The sequence below is a fragment of the Sciurus carolinensis genome, chromosome 11, assembly GCF_902686445.1.
Source record: "Sciurus carolinensis chromosome 11, mSciCar1.2, whole genome shotgun sequence".
Classification (NCBI taxonomy): Eukaryota; Metazoa; Chordata; class Mammalia; order Rodentia; family Sciuridae; genus Sciurus; species Sciurus carolinensis.
In genome coordinates, this window is record NC_062223.1 from 113800792 (window position 1) to 113823508 (window position 22717).

A 22717-nucleotide genomic window follows, 5' to 3' on the forward strand; every position below is an offset into this window, starting at 1 on the left:
ATCCCCATTAGGAGGTGGGCTTTCCTTTCTCATTTACAAAAAGGGGAAAGAAAAATGAAAGCTCATTAAATAAAAATAGTAAGGGACATTTTTATGTGTGGGCTTAAAGCCAGCAGTGTCAGGGAGGAGTTAGTGAGTGGGGCTGTGAGGGAGGCAGAGCAAGATTTTGTTTATGGGGAAATAAAGCCACTGACCAGAGTTGGTTTCTTTGCCTCCTGTGAGCGTAGGGTTGCTCCCACCATCCCTCCTCAAGCTCAGAGGCTCCTATGGACCAGATGGTACTTGTCCAACTGATGGGGGTGAGAGCTGTTGGGTACCACAAGTCATCAGGTCCTTATTGACTTGTTACCCACAGCACATCCAGGACGCACCCAACGCACGCACATTCATCCATTCACAGCACAGTTCTTGGGCATCCACTAGTGCCCTCTGCTAGACTTGAGGGCACAGGAATAAGTGAGGCAAAGCTCTGTCTGCAGGTAACTGCCCATCTAGTGCAGAGACAGGGAAGCAAGCAGAGAAACCCAGTACCACTGATGTAGCCATAGACGCATGTGGAGATCCCGGTGAGATGGAGTCTGAGCTTTGGGAGCGGAGGGACGGGAAGATCTCCTAGAGATGATACTGGCCCTTCTGCCTGGCAGAATGTTCCTTTGAGGGTATAATATGCCTGCAGGGAGAATGCAAAACAAAAAAAAACAAACAAACAAATAAACAAACAAAAAAAACAAGATGCTCTAGTGATAGGCTTTTTTTTTCTTTTTTTCTTTTTTAATATAATGTGTGATGCTGTGGTCACTGATTTTTGCCATTTGGGTTTTCTGTGTTGTGTGTTATAAAAAGCGGGGCCCCAGTCCCTATCACTGCATCATTTAAACACACAGGGGGCCAAGGCAGGCAGCACAGGGAGACTTAGTGAATGCAGTGAGTCAAGGTTAAGAATCTCTCTCCATCCTCTGTTACGAGATAACAGAACTTGCAGTATGTTATTGGCTACTATGTGTCATGAGGGCATTTCCAGAGAGCCACTGTGTGGCCTTGGCTGCTGTTGGCCCTGAGGCTGTGGGCATCATGTGCTGCCTGTACACCCGGCAGCCTCTCGAGTTAAGAGCCAGAGGAGTGAGCAAGCTGCCTGGTGCTTCTTTCTGTGAAAATGAGGCCCAGCGGGGAAGAGGATGCATATTTGTTGCTTTTATTTTATTTTTCCTTTTATCTCCATGCCCACACGCTTGGACCGTCTCAGCATTGATAAATGTGTGCTCTCACACACACATGCACATGGGCCCCATTCTCTGGCCTGCACGCATGCGACGGGCACACACACACACACACACACACACACACTCCTGCGCACACTGGGCATGGACACCAATTGTAAACCTCCTCTCTGTGGCTCACCCTCCCTTTGCCACCAACCCCTGTCCTTTTCACACAAAGCTCCCCGTTGGGAAAACTCATAATTTTTACACCACACAGTCTTGACTGGCCATTGCTGGAATTACTGTCTCTTTGAAGTGCTTTCTGCTGGGGCATTTACAGGCCGTTTTAATTACCTACAGCTTGCAAAGGGCCTTGCTCCGGCCCAGTCTTTGTTTGTTTGTTCTTTGCAAGGAGTCTGTGCAGAAAGGGATACGGCTGCCTTCTTTTACCCAGAGAGAAAAGGGGGAAAAAGAAGTTTGGGGAACCCTCCGCAGAGCTGCTCCCTGCTGCCTGCTCCAGGTCACCCTGCTCGTTCAAGCAGGCTCTGGCAGAGAGGCCACACCTTGTTCTTGACTTGCCCATCTTCTCAACAGCCTCCAACTCTGTGGGTCCCTCTCCTAGAGTTTGTCAGCAATATTTTTGTTTGCGAATTTTTGGGATTCTTTCTTGGGTAGTGCTGAGGATCAGACTCAGGACCCTGTGCATGCAATGCAACTGCTCTACCACTGAACTATACACCAGTCCTGTGCATTTTTTGCTTTAAGTCTAAAAATATATTATTAAGTCTGTCTTCAAACTTTCTGGTAGAGACAGCAGGGCTATCAAATCCCTGCCCTCACTGCTGCCCAAATCAAAATCGGCTGCACTGGAACTGGGATCCCTCTTACATTTTTCAGCTAAATCTGTTTAAGGAGTGTGCATTATTAAATTATTGAGTCTGGATGTGGGGTGGAGGGTGAGGGCGGAAATCACATATGTGAAAGTAGTGCCCACTTGGAGCAATCTGGTGTTCTTCTTTCTTCTTCCCCATTTTTTTTTTATTCAATTCTCTCTCTAAAATGAACTCAATATAAATAGAATTCTTTGGGGTTTCTGTTAAACATGAGAGTGGCATGTCCTGTCTGCAGATGAAGAAGCTAGTTTACCAACAGAGCCTTTCTCTGGGGACTTTCACAGCAGAAGGAATCTTCATTCATTTATTCATTTAGTCTAAAAATGTATGGAGAAATTGGAAACCTCATACATTCTGATGGGATGTAAAATGCTTTGAAAAACAGTCTGGCGGTTCCTTAATAGGTTAAACATAGAGGTACCATATGACCCAGCAATTCCACTCCTAGGTATATACCAAAGAGAAGTGAAAACACATGTCCAAAGACAAAACTTGCAAGCAAATGTTCATAGCAGCATTATTCATAATAACCAAAAGGCTGAAACAACTGAACGTCCATCAACTGTTGAATGGATAAACAAAGTATGGTATATCCATCCAAAGGCATATTATTCCACAATAAGAAAGAGTGAGGTACAGATGCAGTCTGCAATATGGGTGAAGCTTGAAAACATTATGCTATGTGAAAGCAGCCAGATCCAGAAGGGTGTGTATTGTATGATTCCTTTTATATCAAATATTGAAAATAGGCAAATCCGTAGAGAAAGACAGATTGGTGATTGCCAGAGGCTGGGGGTTGAGGGGATTGAGGGGTGACTGCTCCTACAGGATTCCTTTTGAAGGTGAGGAAAATATTCTGGAATTAGGTAGTGATGATGGCTGCAGAGTTCTTTCAAGGACTAAAGCCCTCAGTGGTCTGCTTTACAAGGCTAGGATTTAGGGTAGGTAGATAATAGCTCAATAAAACTGTGATTTTAGAAAAATGTACTGAATGCCTGCTCTGTCAGGTACCCTGCCAGACTCTGAGTATACAGTGGTGGCTTCTGCCTTCGTGTAGCTTACAGTATAGTAGAGATAAAAACAAATAATAAAAGACCAGTACTTAACTGTTGCTGTAGAACCTGCCCAGATGGACTGTGGCTCGGGTGCAGCCTGACTTACCTCCAGACTGGCATACAGTGAGTGCTTAACTGAGACCGTGCAGGCAGCAGGAGGCAATGAGTGAGCATGCCTTCCCTGTGGAAGGTTCTGAAGTTTCTGCAAATGCAGCCTGTTCATGGATGCTGGGTGAAGTCATTCACCTTCCTTTTCCATTAGAGACCTCTCTGTTCTTCTGCCTGATTAGGTTGGGTAAATCCCAGGTGCCTTCCCGGTATGGGCCCCCTGCCCCTTTGCAGGGAGGACACGATGTGCAGTACCATGGTCTCTCCTCAGCGAGGCAGATAGATGTCAAGGCAGATCCTCTCACCTGATGACCTGGGAAAGTAAGTCAGTTAGCCTCAGCTTCCTCATCCACAAAATGGGGCTACACTCCGTCTCACCCACAGGGTGTGACCCTCCAGAGTCAGACATGACATAAATGCACTTGCTTTGTTATTATACTACCTCAGTTGACTAGATTTATTTTTCATTGTTCTAGAAGAAAGGAAAAAAAGAACTCTTAAAAAAGCAAATACCTCTTTGGATTCTGGCCCTTTTCTTCATTAAAAGGACAATAATGTTCACGATGGGATTTGATGTCCATGCAGGTAATCTGCCCGACTCCTCTTGTGTGTTCATAATTGATGTTGAGAGTGATGGCTCTCGAGCTCATAGAAAAGTAATTTAATTTTCAGTGTACTAAAGCAGAAAGAATGAGGCAATATACATTAAAAAGGTTTTTGGAATGGTTTAATTCCAAAGGAACGTCCTTCTTAGGCCTTTAATAAGTCTCAGCTATTCTCAACAATCTTGAACTGCTGTGGCTGGTCTGTGGGATGTGAAGGTAGCATTCTGGCTTCCTGGCTAAGGTGGAAACATACAGAAATGAGCCTTGATAATCAGGAGGCAAAGATATTTCCTCCACATACCCAGGGAACATGAAGAGATAACAGAAAAGCCTGTCGCTTTCCGAAAGCCATTTTCCTAGAAGTTGGCTCTTTGTGCTGGTTAAAAGCCTTGTATGGAGAGAGAAAAAAACATGATCCTTGTTCATCCATAACCATAGTTTGATTCCTTATAGGGCCTGGTACGATCTGGAGAGAATATTTTGAATTTATTTTTGTTTCTCTTAGGCTGACGTCATCAAGTATGCATCATGGTGCCCTGTTTTGGGTTTGGAAAAAGCTCAGAGAAGCTATAAATCTTGAAGCATTTTCCTCTTTTTTCCTCTTCCCTTTTCTGAAAGCACAACTTTTTTCTTGAAAGAAAAAGAAAGAAAGAAACTACAAAAGTGTGTATTGATCCCTTCCCTTCAGATCTTAACTGCTCAGCCTGTAATACCTTGCTTACATCTGCCAGGGTTTTGTGCAGTTTTGCAACATCTCCTTAATCCAGTGAGCATAAATAGAACATTTCAATCATATTTGGCTACCAGGAACTTCGCAGATAAGCACGCTAAGACCTTGTTGAAAGAGACTGTATGAGATTGTGTGAGATAAGATCATCCCACAGCCCAGTGCCCAAATGAAAAACTTTTGTTCTTGGTGAAATTTGTTGATAGTGATATTTCAAATAAATGACTTAGGAGAATTCAGTATTTTAAAACAAAGGACCAGTTATATAACAGCCAGAAGCCTAGGCTTCCTGGTGCTCAGTAGCCATGAAGATCCTTCTCTGAGCAGTTGCCCTGCAGGGAGATTAGCATGCCCCTTTGTCATTTCTGGTTTCATGGTTTTTAACACTCAGAGGTGTCTTATGGCCTTATCAGGAGGTACTGTACTTGGTGTGGTTATGGCCACAGGGAACACCATTGTCCTTCCTCAGGACTGTTTCTTCCATTCTTTGGTCAGCTCCAGATTAGTCTTGATCCCAGGCCAAGGCAGGATGTGTGGCTTTCTTTCTAAGAAACCCATGGAGGACTTCTCTTTCAGGTAGTGGAGACGATGGTTCTTGTACAGTGGTATGTGCATGTGTGTATAAAGCTAGGATGAGTTTTCCCACCTCTACACTTGGTTTGTCAGATTCCCTTTCTTGTTGGTCTGCTCAGTCACTGAGTAATATGCCCTGGCCCTCTAAGTATATTCTGGGCTCAATGGCGAAGATGGAGAAGATGAGGTAGGAGATGTAGTCTAGCTAGTGTAGACCCATCTGTCAATTCCAAAGGCTGTCAATCCCATAGCCTTTCAGTTTTGTGAAGCTGTTTGGAAATTACCTAAGAGATCAGCTAGCTCAATGCTTGCATTGTTTCAAAGATATAAATGAAATCTAGACAGTCTGAGAGGTGGTTTGGTCAAGGTCATTTGATGGTTATCAGCAGAGCTGGAGTGAAAACCAGGTCTCCTGCATCCATCCCAGTATATATGTACAGTACATGTGTGTGTGTGTGTATGTGTGCACATACATATGTGCATGTGTATATATATGTACATGTACATGCACATGCGCACACACACACACATACACAGAGTCAACATACCATACCTTTTATGTGGATTATTCTTGAGAAAGCATGGTTTCTTTGGTATTCTTTTCCCTTCCCTTTAAGATTCTGAAACAACCAAATGGCCACCTATTTCCTTAACTGTACAAGTCAGATCCCCAGTCTCCCCAAACCTGCAGCACAGAAGGTGTTAACTAGCACTCTGTTAGTTCTTGGTTGTTTTAAAAATCTGTTCTTTGAAATCCTTGGCTTTTATTGGTATATTTACTTTATGGCATACATAAAGAGCTGTATTAAAAAATAAATTGTGTTGTAAAAGCATTCGGTAATGTTTATTAATATTGACTAGTCAGGGAGCAACGAACTCTATTGCTAGAAGGATAATTTGTGGTAATACCAGCTAAGCATTTGCAGCTTGTCAAATGACTGTCTAATATCAACATTAAAAAAAAAAAAAAAAAGCGGGTAAAGGGATAATTTTCTTTATGTCTTGAGAAAATGAAGTGACCCGTTTCCTGGTCCAGTTTAGAACTGTCCCTTCTTTCTCCTCTGGGTTGCCAGGCCCCCTCTCTGATTCCAGGCAGGTGTGGGCTGCATTTTAGTGGCCAATTGTCCCTTCATCTTGGGTGGTTGGAGACTGCCTCACAGGCAGTAGCTCCTGCTCTGGCTGCTCTGGCGGCCTGTGTCTCTGCTGAGGGAGTTGAAGACAGAGATAAAGACGGGGATTTGGTCTTCCAGGAGCTTATAGTTCTGAGGAACTTATAAATGGCCTACGTCATTTAATCACGTATGTAAGGAGAATGACACTTCAAATGACTAATGACCTGCCCCACCTGGAATATGACACTGTGGGTGGCATTAAGAGACATTCTTTGGGAAGATCCAGTGTCACCCTTAGAAGGTAGGAAACATTCTGAGTGTCCCAGAAGCCCCGTGAATAGCATGCTCTGGTTTAGGGTACAGAACCAGCTCTGTTCAGAGTACTCCTTTCCCACAAAAAAGGTAGCTAGAAAATGTAGGCGTTTGGGCTGAATATGGAAAAACCCCTGCAATCTCCCTGGAATTTGTTTTTGGGAGGAAATCCTGATAACCTAATAGCTTTTCATTCATCCCTTCCTCTTACCATTAGAGCACAGAATGCTGTTGGCAATTTGACCTTCTCTTGTGATTTGAACTAAGGGTAAGTGGACATTGGAGGCATGACTATTTAACCTAGGGGTCTAATAGATGGAAGATGTGTGAACCCAGTAACTGAAGTATGCCAACTCTTCCCTCTCAGTTCAGTTTCTATTTGGAAAGGTGAGCTTGGCCAGTGTGCAGTTTTATCAGTGCCTTATCCCATTCCCCATGGGGAGACACAGCATCATGTCAGTGCCTGTGGGCCAGGTCCAGCTCCAGAGAGGACCCAGAGGGTTGCTTGGTGGCTGAGTTCTTGTGGTAAGTAGATCTTGGAGAGGGTTGCTTCTTGTGTGGGTAGTGGGCTTTTGAGAGAGCAGAGAGTCATTTAGACCTTGGTTGGGTCTCACTCACAGAATTTCCTATCTCCTCTGTCTGTTCTGAGTATCTCTTAGAAGTACTGAGTAGGTCAAACTGATGGCTATGGAATCAGAAGGCATAAGCCCTGAGTATTGGGGAGAATTCTGCCTGTGGAGCAGCCTCAGATCAAGGATAGGGGAGTTGGAAGAACCTTTTGACCTGGTCTGAGTGTGTGTTCAGGGGATGGATCAGTTAAGCTGAAAACAAGGAAAACATTACCATGGTCCAGCTATGGGGTTCCCTCCCAGTGGCTTTCCCTACTTACAGGTCCCAGTTTCCAACACTGATCTGTTCAGCAAAACTCACAGGCCAGGCAGTTTTAGCTTTCCAGTAGGAAAGTGAAGAGCAGCCCTTAGGCTACTAGAACTGAGAATTCTTTCTCCTAACCTTCCCTGCCTGTTGGTCTGCTCCAGCTTTTCCATTCATCTCTTGAGAGAGGAACTTGGGAAGAAACGTGGCATTGGAAGTGCTGTGGCTTGAGCTCCCCTCTTTCTGTCAGCTGGTACTCTTGGTCTTTTCCTCTTGGCACCTGGTGGTGCAGTGAGCCCTTCTCCTTGACTTCTCCCCTTAATCATTGACTGCGTGGGATGGAGGTGGACTGAACTTCTCCTGTAGACAGTACTGTTAAGGCCAGCTGTCCTTGGAGACTGAAGGTAGGGAGAATGGAATTTGGTGTGGGTCTCTCCTTACTGTTGCTCATGTTGTTGTTGCTGCCCTAGGTATACAGGGGTGTTGAAGGTTTATCCTGAAGTTGAGAGGTTGGTCTAACGCTCAGGCTTTATGCTGCTATGAAAGTCTTTGTTTTCATTATATGGACTTCAGGGGCCACAGGACAGGGTCTGGTTCTGGACTGGAGGCTGCCCATGAAACTGTTATACTTGGATTTTGGTTAGGATGAGCAGAGGAGTGCCGCACACTCTTATCTAGATGGATTTCTTTAGCAGCATTGAGCAATCCATTTTAAACTAGGCCTTATGAAGAAAAGGGAATAATGAAGAAAAGGGAATATACATATGACTTCTATCATTGTGGAGTTTTTAGTCTAAATCAGATGGAATCTTTATGGATTTTCACACTTGCAATTGCACAGAAATGATTCAGATGATGAGCTTGTATCTTACTACCTTGGTTTTACTAGTGAGAGTTGTATGGTTGACAAATGGTGAAAAGAAATAGGTCCTTCTCCTATGTTACTTGTTAAAAGGTTCAAATTTGGTTATCTCTAATTTCTAATTATGATTCTGCTTTCTTGACAATATAGATAGAAACCCCTGTAAGGGTTTATTATTATTATTATTATTTTGGACCTAAGTGAATGTTATATACAGTGGACCAGGTATTATCTGAGATGGGTCACCATGAGGGGTAGAGGAGATTTTGAGCCCATTCCCCAAGAATAAATAGTGAGGACTTGAAGCATATGGGGGAGATGGACCCTCCAGTGAGTACGGGGAAGGGGTGAGATGCTTGGGCCATGCTAGACCCAAGTTACTTTCAAAGTGTTGGTCAGCAATGTGGCTTTTTCTCAGAGAACAGAATGTAGAAACTCCATCATCAACCAAGATAGTATACTGCAAAGTGTAAAACTGTCCCCAGATGTCCTTCTTCCCTGTACACACTGATGACTTCAGGTGGCCATAAGCAGTCAGATCTTGTGAAAAAGCAGGACTAGACTGGAAAGATGTATTGAGTGTGGTAAGGAGGAAGAGGGTGGACAGAATTTCCATTTTGATCTAAATGCCCTGCATAATGTGGCAGTGGTGATTTGGGGAGGTTGTGATTTAAAGAGGGATGACCATGAGTTCATACAAATTTGTAGTTTTGTTCTAGAAACCACTTGGAATTCTATTTCTACATTGACTCTTCTGTAGACTGTGTCATAGAATCTGCTAGTAATCAGGTCTATTGAATGCAATTGATTCTTCTCTGCCATTTGCTCATCGTTTTTCTTTTTAGATATACATGACAGTAGAGTGTATTTTAACATATTGTACATACATGTAGTATAACTTATTTTTCTGTGAATCAGGAGAAGCTTCCACCTCTCTACACTCCTCTTGGTTTGTGAACAATAATCAAAGATAGGAGTGAACCCCTGCGGGGCTATGTTGAACTTCCAGGCAGGCCTGGGAAGTTGTTTCCTTTTGGTCTTCTGAACTTCGTGTGCTTTGACTGGGTCTGCCTGCCAGTGGCTGAGACCTATATGCTTGTCCTAGGTGAGAAATACATGGATGCCACACTTGCCCCTGGTAACCTATGTGGGACACTGTGTTAGTGACACAGTTTCAGGGTAGTGTTCTCACCCTGAGAATTGGACAAGACAGAACATCTATGTCTCTGAAGGCTAGGACGTGCATGGCAGCAGAGATGTTCAGAGGAAAAGTTTGTGATGAGTTCTCTGAGCTTTTTCACTAAAAAACAGTTAACAAGTGAGAAAGAGGAAACTCAGGCCATCTGGATTCAAAGGTTTTAAAATGAATAGATTGCCAGGTTGGGCCCAGAGTTTTGCTTGGGCTTTCTTAACCTGACTGCCTGGGGGTCAGAGAACATCATAGTGGGCATTGACAAGTGGAGCCTGACTCAGAATAATGGTGCCCATTAGAGGTAAAAGGATGTGGGTAAGACTTCTGAATAGCAAAATATGGTCTCCAACTGAAATCTTAGCTATCATCCATATCCATTTGCAAGTGAGAAAAAGAGGAGAGATTATGATATCATGACTTGTTGAACGTCTTAAAACAAGTCAGTGGCTGAGTTAAGATGAGGATCCAAGTCTTCCAGCAGCTCGCTGGGCATTCTCTGCGCCCTGTTACTCTCTAAGGAAAGGGCTAGCATGCTTCACCTTTTAAACCAAGCCACTCCAGTAGGCCACTGGGAGAAAAGATACTTCCAGCAAATTCTAGGCAAATTCATTTGCACACAGGGAGAAGGCCAAAAGTGTTGCTGAAAGAGTGTTTGTTCATCAGGGTGAAGGATTTGATCTGGAGTTCTCAAGGAGAAGAGATGGAAACCCAAGAGGGAAGGTTAGCATGGCTGGTGGTGGCACCCAAAATCTTAATACTGGCCACTCTGGAGTCCTTTTGGAAAGTAGATCCAAGTGGGTGTTTGTCCTCCTGTTCCTCCTGATAGCCACCTATGAAAGGAGGGTGCACCTGGAAACTAACAAATTATCAATGAAGAGGAAGAAAATAACCTCCCCACCAGGATTGTACATGAAAAGTTCATCTGAAGAGCCAATCACAAATGGAGCCTTTGCCATCCTGTACAACATCTCCTATAAAAAGCAAACACCTATCATGCCCAGGCAAGAGACAGGAATGCTCCACTATCTGTGTGTGTGTGTGTGTGTGTGTGTGTGTGTGTTTGTTTGTGTGTGTGTGTGTGTGTGTGTGCTCGCACACATGCACCTGCACATATGTACCTGGGCACATAGTTAAAAGCATGCTTTACCCCAAACACTATTAGGACATGTTCAAGTGTCCAATATTGTGAAATATATCTAGAGTTAAGAATGTTCAGTTCAAATGTTCTGTTATTTCTCAATTGGATGGATCAGCAGTGGCCAAGAGTGAGATAATATGTGGCTGGGGGGTGTCTTCCAATGCTGGATGACTCTGTGTGTGTGTGTGTGTGTGTGTGTGTGTGTGTGAGAGAGAGAGAGAGAGAGAGAGAGAGAGAGAGAAAGAGAGAGAGAGCGAGAGATTGAGAAATCATCTGTCTTTGGCAAGGGTATAAAGGGAAAGAAAGCAAACAAAACAATGTGATTGAGAAAGAGTTCTGTGAAGAGAACTGTGTGATCGCCATCAGAAGACCAAATACATTAGATTGTGTGCTGTCCTTGTGCCATGACGGCCCATAGACTGAGGCTCGTCCATACCACCACATGGTTTTGGCACACTTGGGTTCTCATTTGAGGATCTGGAAGTTGCAGTTCAGTTTCATTGTCATAATTTGGGCACTGCCCACTTGAGTGCATGATACCCCCTGTCCCCATCTGAAGTTTCATCTAACATCAGTACCAGCTCTCCAGTCTTTTATTGTGGTCTTGGCAGTTCAACATTCTGATTGCAGTAGGCAGTTGGCTCTCAGAGAGCCCTGCACTGTCTTGCCTGCCCTACAACCCACAGGTGCTACCTCTGGCTGCCACTGCCGGCCCTGTTCCGGAGGGGAAGTTGCAGGGAAGGTGCAGAAACAGGGTCAGGGGTGGAGGCCAGATCCTGCATCCAGCAGTGGCAGAAGTGACTGGAAACAGTGTGAGTGGGAGGAAAGTCAGCATTTGGGACCAAGCCAGCAGCTCAGAGCTTCTCCCCAGACTCGGCTCTCTGCTTGCTGGTCCATCCAGTTCCTTTTAACTTATAAATGTCATTGCTGGCTCATGACAAAATGAGGGGTCTGTCAGGAGAGGATCCAGGTGGCAAGTGGGATTGGGGAACTGTGGCAGGTTGAGCCTATGACCAGTTGTCACCAGTGCCTCTGTCTACACAGGTGATAACACAGACCAGCCAAATTCACAGAATCATAGTTATGGCAAAATGTAGTGCAAAATATGTGCAAAAGTCCTTTGGAAAACCAAAAATGACTACTGTTGGAACCATTTTATCTGTTGGGGCAAGACACAGAGGGAAGACCCTGCTAAAGCTAGTCCTTAGGGGAAGAATGGTTTCTAGGGGTCACCATAGTTCCGAGGATATCTGGGAGCCCTGACTGTCCGTTAAGACATCAGTTCCTTTAGAAGCTTATTCAGAGCCTGAGCCTCCTCTGTGCCAGTCACTGGAGTGGGTTTAGGCAGAGGAGAGAGAAAGGATGCAGGTGCTGCCCTCCTGCTGTCTGGTGGTGGAGGCCGGGGAGCCAGGTGCACGCATAGTAACAGCTCAGTCTGAGGGAAGCAGAGGCCAGTGTGCTTCCATTCATGACCTGTGCTGGTTTAACAGTGGGTGTTATGTCTGTCTGACTGTCCTGGGAACTACCTCCTTGCTCCCTCTGGAATTGAATCTGATTTGTTCCTTTGCTCTGTGTGCCAGTGAACGAAGCAGTAGGAAGTACCCTGTTCTCTCCTTGGGCAAGAGTAAGAATGGATGCATTATCCATGACTTATGGGCAGCAGTCCTCAGCCTGGGGTGGGGCTAGGGTATTGGAGACTGATGATACAGGGCTGAGACTCTGTCAGTGCCGTGCCCGCTACCTCCTTCTTCCTGTTCACCTGCCAGAGGGATGGCCGCAGAGCCACCAGGTAGGGGTGGGCCTGCCTTCTGTCCAGCCAGAGCAGCAGCAACCTATCTTTTCCTTTCCCCTACAGGAAACTGCACAGTGGGATGAAGACCTACGGGTGCGAGCTCTGCGGAAAGCGGTTCCTGGATAGTTTGCGACTGAGAATGCACTTACTGGCTCATTCAGGTAGGCAAGGATGCCTTAACTGGCCCATTTGGGCACAGGCAACTACCTCCTGCCTGCCTTCACCCACTACTCAGAGGCTTCCACGGCCCGGGTATCCCTGCTGCCAGCCAAGACCTTGGTCCAACTTGTCCCTTGAATGTCCCTTCCAGGTTCACGGAGCAGAAAAGCCGTCCTGACCGTGTGCATATTGGATGAACCTATCCTCATGCTCCCCTGGGGTTCCCAGGGCATCATTGGCACCCATGCCCTGTGTGATCTACCTTCCAAAGTAGACTGCAGTTTCATTAGCAAAACAGTTGTGGAATTAGGTTCTCGCTGTCTAATGAATCTGACTATTGGGTTCACATTATACAGGAGCCTTTAATTAAATAGATATAGAAAGGTTGGAACACAAAGCTAGTTACAGCGTGCTGTCTTTTGCAAGTTAATTTTATCCAATTCTAGTGGGGTCGGCTGTGTGGCTGTTGGTAATTTTGCTGGTGTTTGGGCAAAGCTGCTCTGCCCCATGAGGCATGGAAAGGAGAGAATCCGCTGGCATGCAGCATGCCTGGGTGTTCTGGTGGAGGGAAGGAGCCTGCAGGTTTGATGCTGTGGCTTTTGGGCTCCGGGCTACTGACCTTTAGTTGTAGAGCTTCACCACTGCCCTACTCTGGGCATTCTCTTCCATGTAGTTGTGACCTTGCCTTTCAGACTTAGAGTCACTTTTTAGGGGTGCTGAGTGGGTTATCTTATTTGGTCTTGCTCTTCCCACTTATTGATATCTGTCAAATTCTGCCTCATATTTTTCCATATTGCCTTAAGCAACTGACCTTCTGGGCAGTTTGGTGTTTGTGAAATAAGCGTGGGTTTTGGGCTTGGGCAGATGAAGGTTCAGATCCTGTTTGTGACAGGTGCTAACTGTGTGACCGTGGCCAGATTTATCTCGTGAACTCCAGCTTTGTATTTGTCAAGTGCAGGTGTTGCTAACTCACATCTTTTTTTTTAAGGATAAGATGACAGAATGTATGTTAAAGGCATCCATAGCAAGAACCCAGCATGCGATTTGTGTTTAATTGCTATCAATGGCTTCTGTGTGCACCTTCCTCCTCTTTTCCTACCTCTGAAGCTATCACCTAACTCCAGAAGCTTCCTGCCTGGCTGGCTGTGTGCTGTTCTTCCTGTGACCCTCTGTGTGTATAGTTGTATAAGTGCTCTTTGGTAGCTTTGCTTCAGCTCACCATTACCTTGCCGCAGAGCCCATGTGGCTCCGCCCTGTGTAGGATCTCTCCCTGGCCCTCATGGTCCTTCCTAAGGTACCCAAACTTTTTCTTACTTCCCATTCTTCCCTCTTGCAGACACAGAGATTCAGCACTCCAGATAGCTGTCTATGTGGTATGTCCATTCTGTCCCTATCTGTTCCCTTCCTCCTTAGTCCACTCCATCCTCCACTGAACCATCCTGATCCTGCCCTGTCTGACTTTGGCCCAGAGTCCTGAGTCCAGGCGTTCCTGTGTTCAGCATCTTTTTTTTTTTTTTTTTTTTTTTTTTTTTTTTTGCGGTACTGGGGATCGAATCCAGGGTTTCATGCTTGCAAGGCAAGCACTCTACCAACTGAGCTATCTCCCCAGCCTGTGTTCAGCATCTTGTTTGGCACTTAAGTACACCTTTTCCTCTCTTTTAATGATGTGCACCTTCAGCTTCCTGCATTGTTTTGGGTTCAGTACTTGGTTTCATAAACTGTCTGCCAACCAGAGTGGCCATCCCTCCCTGACCCTGAGTGCCAGAGTGTGGGTTTCTGTTTCTTTTGCTCCCTGACCCACACACTTGTATGCACTGAACGCTTTGATGGTACAATATACATTTCGATCTGTTGTTAAAGCTCCCTTGCCTTCTCTGAAGCTCAACCCCAGTCTGCATCCTTTCTTGCTGTTCTTTTCTTGAGTCCACTACCCTAGCCAGACTCACCTTCTTGTTGGGTTACTTCACATGCTCCTTGCTTTCTGAGCCCTGTGTCTTTGTTTTCCCCATTCCATCTGCCATCTTCCCAGATTTTCCAAGGTTCCTTCCATGAAACCATCCCCAGGCATCCCCCATTTCTAGCCAGAAGTAATTGTGCCTTCTTTGGGGTGTCCATATTTCGTCTAGAGCTATCTTTGGGTACAACCTTTTTTCTTTGTGTTATAGTTAACTATGGGCTTGGCTTATGTCCCCTCTGTGAGGACAGGGTGATGTGGTGGAAGGAATTGGGGCACCCATCTCCTGACAATGTGACCTTGGGCATTCACCTCGTGAGGATGTGGCTTGACTCTCTGAGCCTGAGCCTTACTGTGAAACAAAAATATTTAACCCTACTTCAAGGAAGCATGCTTAGCACTATGCCTGGAACATTGCAGGCTTTCAGCAAGTGGGATTTCCTCTCCCTCTCTCCTTCATAGACTGATCCTGCTTGGGCTCAGGATCAGTCCCTGTCATGTCTAGCACAGTGCCCAACACTTTACTGGAGTCAAAAATTATCTGTTGAATGAATTAGTGCAACGTGGGAGAGCAATGAACAACTTAAGAAAACTCCCATCTCCTGCCTGGTCTCTCCTGCAGCAGGAACTGTTCATGACCAAGGGGCTTGCTGGGGAAGGGGGCAGCCAAGAGACCCTGGCCCATACTGCAACCTTCTTTCAGGTGAAGAGTACATGTGAGTTAGCTGCTGTCTGCTCTGAATCCCAGGTCCAGAGTGCAGGAGGGTGTCATAGAGAGGACAGTGGCTGATTTCATATTCTCAGGTGTGTTTGGCATCCCCAGTTCAGACTAGATAGTGACTTTGCACTACCCCCCATGGACTGGCAGGTCCCTGGGGAAGTGCACTCCAGTCTTCCTGAGGTACCACTTCCAAGGCCCCCATCTGGATGTGCCAGAGACTTTCAGAGTTGAATCCTGCTTTTCTGTTTCCCTTTCTATGCCTGTCTTATTGGTCAAATGATTTGTCCCCTTGAGTGTTACTTGCCAGTGCCCTTGTCAAGGAGGATCTGGGGATGGAGCAGGTATGATGAGTCAGTCGTGTTTAAATTCACCCCTGCACATAGCTCAGGGCCTACAGAGTCTGAGATTTCTAGTCCCTATTTTCTTTCTGTTGCCCTGCATACCTCTCACTGTGCTGAAATATCTTAAAAATCAGATAGCACAAAGGTTTAGTGATGCTAGACATCTTTCTGAATTTGGCTACCCCCTGTTGAACAGTAACTACCCCTGGGAGAGGGGACCCTGCAGAGACCTGGACTTGTTGGGATTGGGGTCTGAGGGCTGGGCTGGTCGTGCCAGGTTTTCTCGAAGATTCCACTAGTGATTTTACACATTCTGATCCCAGTCCCCAGATGCCTAACAGAACTCTGTTGTTTTAGAAGACACATTTAATGAGATGACATGAGATTTTCTTGCTCCTCTGTCTTGAAGGCTCCATGCAGCAGGGAGCTGACGGTGAGAATGGACCCTCACTCGGGTCGCGTAGCACAGACCCATTTTACAGAAGATAACCAAGGCTTGGAGCAGCAGTGCAGAACCTGGAAAAACCATAGTGGCTTCGGAGCCTGGGAGACTGTTTCGTTAAAAAGAGCATGCTGCAGGGGAGTGCGTCTGGGATCTGAGTAGGGGTCTTGTGGCTGCCCCTGCCCAGGCACACCCCTGCTGTGCGCTTCTGCTCCTGAGCGGGCGCTTTGCTGAGCGGCTGCACAAGCCTCCTTTCCCTGCTTTCTGGGCTGTGCTGGCTGCCCCACCCCCTCTTGGCTCGCGCTGCCTGTGTTTGTTATTGTAGTCCTGGCGCTGGGCCAGGCCTGGCTTCCAGCCAGACTTGTGGGTACAGTATGTACAGTGAGTGCCGAGCCAAGGTTGTCATCATACTCGATTAATTTTTTTTTTCTCATCTGGTAGGGGTGGGGTGAAGGAAGAGGCAAGAGTTTCTCCGACGCTGGAGAAGAGACCACACTGAATTCTGCGGAGATGTTATTTATGAAAGGAGAAAACGGCTCCGGCTTGCCTTTCCTCTGCATGGTCCCCTCCTTTCTCTCCTGGTCTTCCTCCTCATTTCCCTATCAGATGAAATCAGCCTGTCGGAGATCGACAAGGCGAGGTCTTATTTCCAGTGACTAGAATACTAAATTTACACTCCTAAATCAGTTTTCATTGTGTTGAAATTGACAATTTGTTTAATTAGAAGTTTGCCCTGTAGGAGGCCCTTCTGAGAGGCACTGCTTTCTCTTTTTCTCTCTTCTTCTTCTTCTTTTTTTTTTTTAGTTTTTTTTTAAGGACTTAAATGGTAGTAGTGAATGTTCAGTGTAATTGAAGTTTTTATTTCGATTTGAATATGTTAACTAATCAAGTGTTTATGAGATATACCTGATGATAACAATAAGTTTAAACTAAACCAACAATAACCTAACTCATTAGCTAATGAGATGATCGGTCCAGGCTCTGCATTCTCAGAGGTGGTATTGGGGGTCAGAAGGATTTGAGTATTGGGAAAGAGGCTGGTGGTGGGGAGAGAGGCAACCTCCTTCCAAGGCGTGCCAGACTTGGCCCTGTGGCAAGGTGAAGCTTGGGTGTAGGACTGTGGCAGTGAGCAGAAGAATGTCCCCCACCCTACCCGGCTGTGTCCTAGGATGACTCCAAAGCCTCTTTCCCCACCCTTTGCTGCCTCATCCCTTGTGGGGCTTGGACCCTGAAACATCTCAGGATCCCATCTCTTTGCCTCTCCTGTTCTAACAGAAGTGATTCCTAGCTCTGGAATGTCGCTGTAGACACCACAAACTCAGGTAGTGACTCCAGTTGGTTCTGAGGTTGGCTAGTGGCAGGTTTCCCATCAGGTAGTATTTCCCATGACTTGGCTCAGTGTACCAGAGGGTTGCAAGAGCAAGCCTAGAATTGCCTGCCTGTTTCTGACTAGGCTGCCTACTGTGAGGGGTTTGGGTATGGAGATGGCCTGGTCCTGTTCTGGGCGTGCCATTCATTTTTTCGAAGCCAGCGGATGTTTAAGAAGCACCAATTATGTGTCTAACTCCACAGCTCTAATAGTGAAGAATACCACAGCACCCCTGCCCTCAAGGGGCCTATGTCTAGTAGGAGACATGGTTTGACTATAGAAGAACATGTGTACCAAGTGCCAAGAAAGAGGTGTATGAGAAATTCAGAGGGTGGAAGAACTGAAATATATCGAAGGCAAGAGCAACATTCTGGAGGGACTTGGTGGGGGAGTCCGGCCACCTGCGGGGCTGGGCAGGGCCACGCTGTCAGAGAGGATAGACAGAGGCAGGCCAGGGCTTGGAAATGAGGGCTGGAACAAGATCACAGAACGCCCAGAGTGGCAAAACGATTCCTACTTTCCTCCAAAGCACTGAAAGATTGAGAAGGAAGTGACACTTTTCGCCCTCTGTACTCGAAGGGACTGCTGGGCTTTTTGACTTCGACTGGGCTAGGCTGTGGGACGTATAAGACCCCAGGAGACAGTGAAGAGGAGCAGTCCGTGCTGGTGTGTGGCCACAGTGTTGAGCAGCCTGTCTCCCTGTCACCTCTCTTCCTGGATTAGGTACTGCTCAGAGCAAGAGACTGGGGGGTGCCAGGCACACGCGAGTCCTTCACCAGTCCGTTCGCTCTCCAGCCCTTTCCAGCGGGTGTCAACTTTCCCTTCTTCCAGTTAGCTTCCAGATCAGGGTAAAACCAGGAGATTCCCAAAGAGAAACTTCTCTCGTCCCTTTACCTCCCTCAACATGTCTTGAGATACGGGAACTGCTGAGTGGTCAGGTTAAGAAGGTGGAGAAGATTAGACAGGGGTGGCTCAGGGGCTGGGCTGCCCGCCCTTTGGTCTGCAGAAGGCGACAGGGGTGCAGAGAGGAAAGAGGGAAGGGAGCCACTTTCTCCCAGCTCCCTCTTGAACACACTTCTCTCTCTCTCCCTACTCTGAATTTGGCCTGCTTCCCGAACTTTTTCCCAGAGTGGTGTCGTCACTGGCCTGCCGGCAGGTCTGGATGTTCTGCCAGCATTCCAGAGAGTTTATGATCGCTTGCAGATGCGCCTCCAAGAACACACTGTACCCAAAGCAGAAATTAATGCAGGCTTGACTGCGGTCCAAGCCCCTACACGGGAGAGAGGAGAAAGAAAACAAAAACTGTTTAATGCTGTTTATAAATTATACACTGGCTGATGAAAAATACATTTCTTGCCTGCCCCCTCCCATCCTCACCCTTCCTCACTGCCCCCTCCCCACCCCCCGCTCCTTCTCGCTTTCTGCCTCAAGAGCCTCAACTGAGAGCCGAAGAATATGGTTTTGCTTTTTAGCTCCTGTTTTGGCTGAGATCCGAAATCTGCTGCTGATTCACAGCCAGAGTATTTTTCCCCTTTACCTGATGAAATATACTGATTTTCCAACCCAGATGGGGTGTGTTTGGTTTTGTTGTCTAGGTGTTTTTTTTTTTTTTTTTTTTTTTAAACTTTTTTTTTTTTGGCCAGGGATTTTGTTTACAGCAAGTGTCAGTGTCTGTGGTGGTGCAGTGTGTGACACTGGCCCCAGGGCAGATACATCCCCAAAACCGTCCACCCGGGTGCCACTGGGTGGGAGTGCCTGGGTGCCTCGGCCCTTCAAGATTCACATCAGTCCACCTGAACTGAGAAAGTTTGGAAAGTTCCTTGCAGGTCGTTGTTTTGAAGAGGCTCCACCGCTTCTCTCCCACCCCTTCACCTAGGGCCCTTGCAAAGAAGGGGTTCGCAGACCCCCCATGCACATGTCTTGTCTCCATATGGTGCCATAGCAGGGGTCCAAAAGCCCGTTCCAGCTCCCTCTCTGGATCCCACCCAGCCTCTCCCCCCACCCTCAAGCCCCCATCCCAATTTATTCTATAAATTCGTTTCCACATTATGTCTATCCATTTACATGGCTTTTGTGTTTTTTAATACTGCTAATGTTTATCATTTGCCCAACAGGCTCGACAGATTTTGCTTCCTGTAGAGCATCGAGGCTTTAGAGCCCCCTCGTTGCTAAGTAGCAGTCTCTCTGTACTGTAATGGGCTGATTTTGTATTCCGTTCAGCGCTGTATCTTATTTTTGTATGCAAGACAAAGTGTTTTGATGGAGGACGATTGCGGCAGTGTCTGGAGGCTGTTTGGAGTTTTATGGGCTGTACAGTACACTGTGTGCTCTCTGAACAGAACACAGGCTGTTGAATTTTGGATTGGATTTGTCATTTTCCCCCCTCAGAGAGGAGCCTGTCAGAGAGAACATTACTTGAAGGGTGGAGGAAAGAAAGTGGAAATTATGTAATAACCTTCTTCCTTCTCTTTCTCTCTCTCTCTTTCTGTGCCTCTCAATGATTTTTCTCCCACACACACCCCCTTTCATACCACCACATGATTTTACACCGCTGGATGATGACGTTCCTGTTAGGAAATGAGCGGTGCCCTCGAGGGGTGGATGCTGGGACATCTGTCTGTCTGCTGTTTATTCTCGAATTTTCCCTCTTCCTCTGGCTTGCTCCTTCCATGCTTCCCAGCTCTGGGCTGCTGGACCTTGGTTCTGTTGGAGGACGAGGGGCCAACTGGGTTGTAAGGGAGGGATGTTGCATGGGATCGACCCCAGGGTGATGCCGTGGTCTTGATTCCAGGGGCTTTGCCTTTCCTTTGGCTTCCCAGACATGCACCCTGCAGGACTCCTGGGGTCTCCCACTGCTGCCTTCTCCCAGCCCCCATACCCTAGCCCTCTGACTGGGCTGAGCCTGCCTCCTCCATCTATCACAACATGTGGCTGTTACTCTCTGTGCTCTCCCCGGTCTCTGGGGTGGCAGGTGTTTATTTTTCAGCTTTGCTCTTCTCTCCTTCCATTTCCCCCAATCTCCTTTCATCTCACTTCATCTCTTTGTCACTGTCCTTGTGTCTGTGTCAGCCTCAGCCTCTGCTCGACACTCTGTGTATTTTCTGTCTTCTTTCTTATGTCTTCATCTGTCTTTGTCTCCATCTGTCTTGGTTGGCCTTCTTTCTATCAGGCTATCTGGCTGTCTGTCTCTCAGCCTCCTTCCCCATCCCCTTTCCATCTCTTTCCCTCCTCAAAGTTTCTTAGCTTGGGAGTTGGGCAGCAGGTGAGTGGGGAACAAAATGTCACCTGGGCCCAGAGATCTGGTGAGGCCTCCTGAGCAAGTGGCCAGGGAACTCTCCAGCACCTGGACCTCATGTGCTGTTGTCCCTGGCCTCATAGGGACCAGAGTAGGGCTTTTCTGCTGTGGCTCCTGCTTTCCCTAGGTCCCTGGATATTTCTTTCAAGGTAAGTTGAGGATGGGCAAGTAGATGAGCAGAATCAGGCTTTGCTGGACATTGCTATCCAGAGTCCATCTTGTGGGGACTTGCTCACATGGGCACAGAACTTACCAGACATCCTGCCATTTGTTCACCCTCACAAATGCATGACTTGACAAAGTGCCTGGCACAGAGAGGGCTTTGGGTGCTTATTTGTTGAATAAAGGAATATCCTTAACCAAAGTGTTTGTACTGCTAGGGTAGATCTGGGTTGGGTGCTCCTGAGTCTTACACAGTTTTGGGTGTCCTCTCTCAGGGAGGGATATTGAACGTAAAGTGTTAGAGTCCCTCTAGGAAAGGAACTGGTGCTGGGGAGAGACCTGAAGCTTCAGCCTTTTAACTTCAGGGAGTCGGGCCTCTGTGAGCCAGTGTGAGGAGCTATTGTGGGATGGAGGGCCCCACAGAGGAAGCAGCTGAGTGGGGACACTCGGGTTGAGGACAGAATGGTGACATCTACTCCACTCTGGGGACCCTCAGATCATGGGGCAGTTGTGTTTTCAGGCCCCAGGTTCAAGCCCAAATCCTCTTCCTGCTTCGATTGTTGTTGGTTACAGTGGACCTGGAAGCTTCTTTGTAATTTGTAATTGTCTCTTCTTGACATGGCTGGTTAGTAGAAATAGACCTAAGTTCCATCTCATCCAGAGCTACCATAGATATACATGATAGCATCTGTTTTAGGCAGCTTTTTCACTACTGTGACTAAAAGACCCAGGCAGAACAATTTAGAGAGGAAAAGTTAATTGGGGGCTCACGGTTTCAGAGGTCTTAGTCCAAGGCAGGCCGGCTCCATTCCTCTGGGCTCAAGGTGAGGCAGAACATCATGGCGGAAGGGTATGGCAGAGGGAAGCAGCTCATATGATGATCAGACAGCAGAGAGGGAGAGACTCCACTAGGCAGATACAAAATATATACCCTGAAGCCATGTCCCTAATTCCCACCTCCTCCAGCCATACCCTACCATTTCAGTTACCACTCAGTTAGTCCCTATCAGGGGATTAATTTGCTGATTGGGTTAAGACTCTCACAACCCAGTCATTTCTCCTTTGAACTTTCTTGCATCGTCTCACATATAAGCTTTTGGGGGACATCCAAATCATAAGAGCATCCTGGTCTCCATACTGACTTTCAGTGAATAATGAGGAAATGACATGGCCTCTGCCCCATCCCAGGTGTTCCTTCTGCCTTTATCTTTGGCTTTGGTTTCCTTGCTTCACTGGGGCAGTAGAATTGCCAAGTCTAGCGTGGGCAGAGGACTGATCCTCTCGAGGGGTGTGTGTTAATCATCTTTCTGTCGCTGTGACAAAATACCTGAGATAAACAACATAAAGGAAAAAAAGATTTATTTTGGCTCATGGTTTCAGAAGTCTCAGTCCATGGTCAGTAGGCTCTATTGTTTCTGGGCTTCTGGTGAGGCAGAACATCATGGTAGAGAGAACATGAGTCAGGAAGCAGAGAGAGAGTGAATGGAATGGGTCAGGGACAAGATATTCTCTTCTAGGTATGTCCCCAAGGATATACATCTTCCACCTAGGCCCCACATCCCCACCTCCCAATGGTCCATTAAATTATGAATTCATCAATGGAAGAATTACTTTGATGGGGTTAGGGCCTCATGACCCAGTCACCTTCCAAAGGCCCCATCTGTAAACACTGCAGCTTTGGGGGCGGAGCCTTCCACAATTAAACTTTTGGGGTACATTTCGGATCCAAAAAGGGTGTATGTCTTGGGTGGGCTCTGAGGTGATGGGAAGCATCTGCAGAGGTTTGGGGGTCTGTCTTGTGGAGCTTGCAGGCTTATCAGCCAGGGGTAGAAG

The 22717-nt window shown here is 46.7% G+C and overlaps 1 protein-coding gene across 4 annotated transcripts in view; it reads left to right on the forward strand.

Moving 5' to 3' along the window:
• Positions 1-22717, forward strand: part of Zbtb16 (zinc finger and BTB domain containing 16) — a 179359-nt gene that overhangs the window by 74935 nt on the left and 81707 nt on the right. For all 4 annotated transcript variants that reach the window (XM_047519440.1, XM_047519437.1, XM_047519439.1 and 1 more), the window contains exon 3: positions 12505-12602. In XM_047519440.1, coding sequence (XP_047375396.1) covers positions 12505-12602 — 98 coding nt within the window. The remainder of the gene's footprint in view (positions 1-12504; positions 12603-22717) is intronic.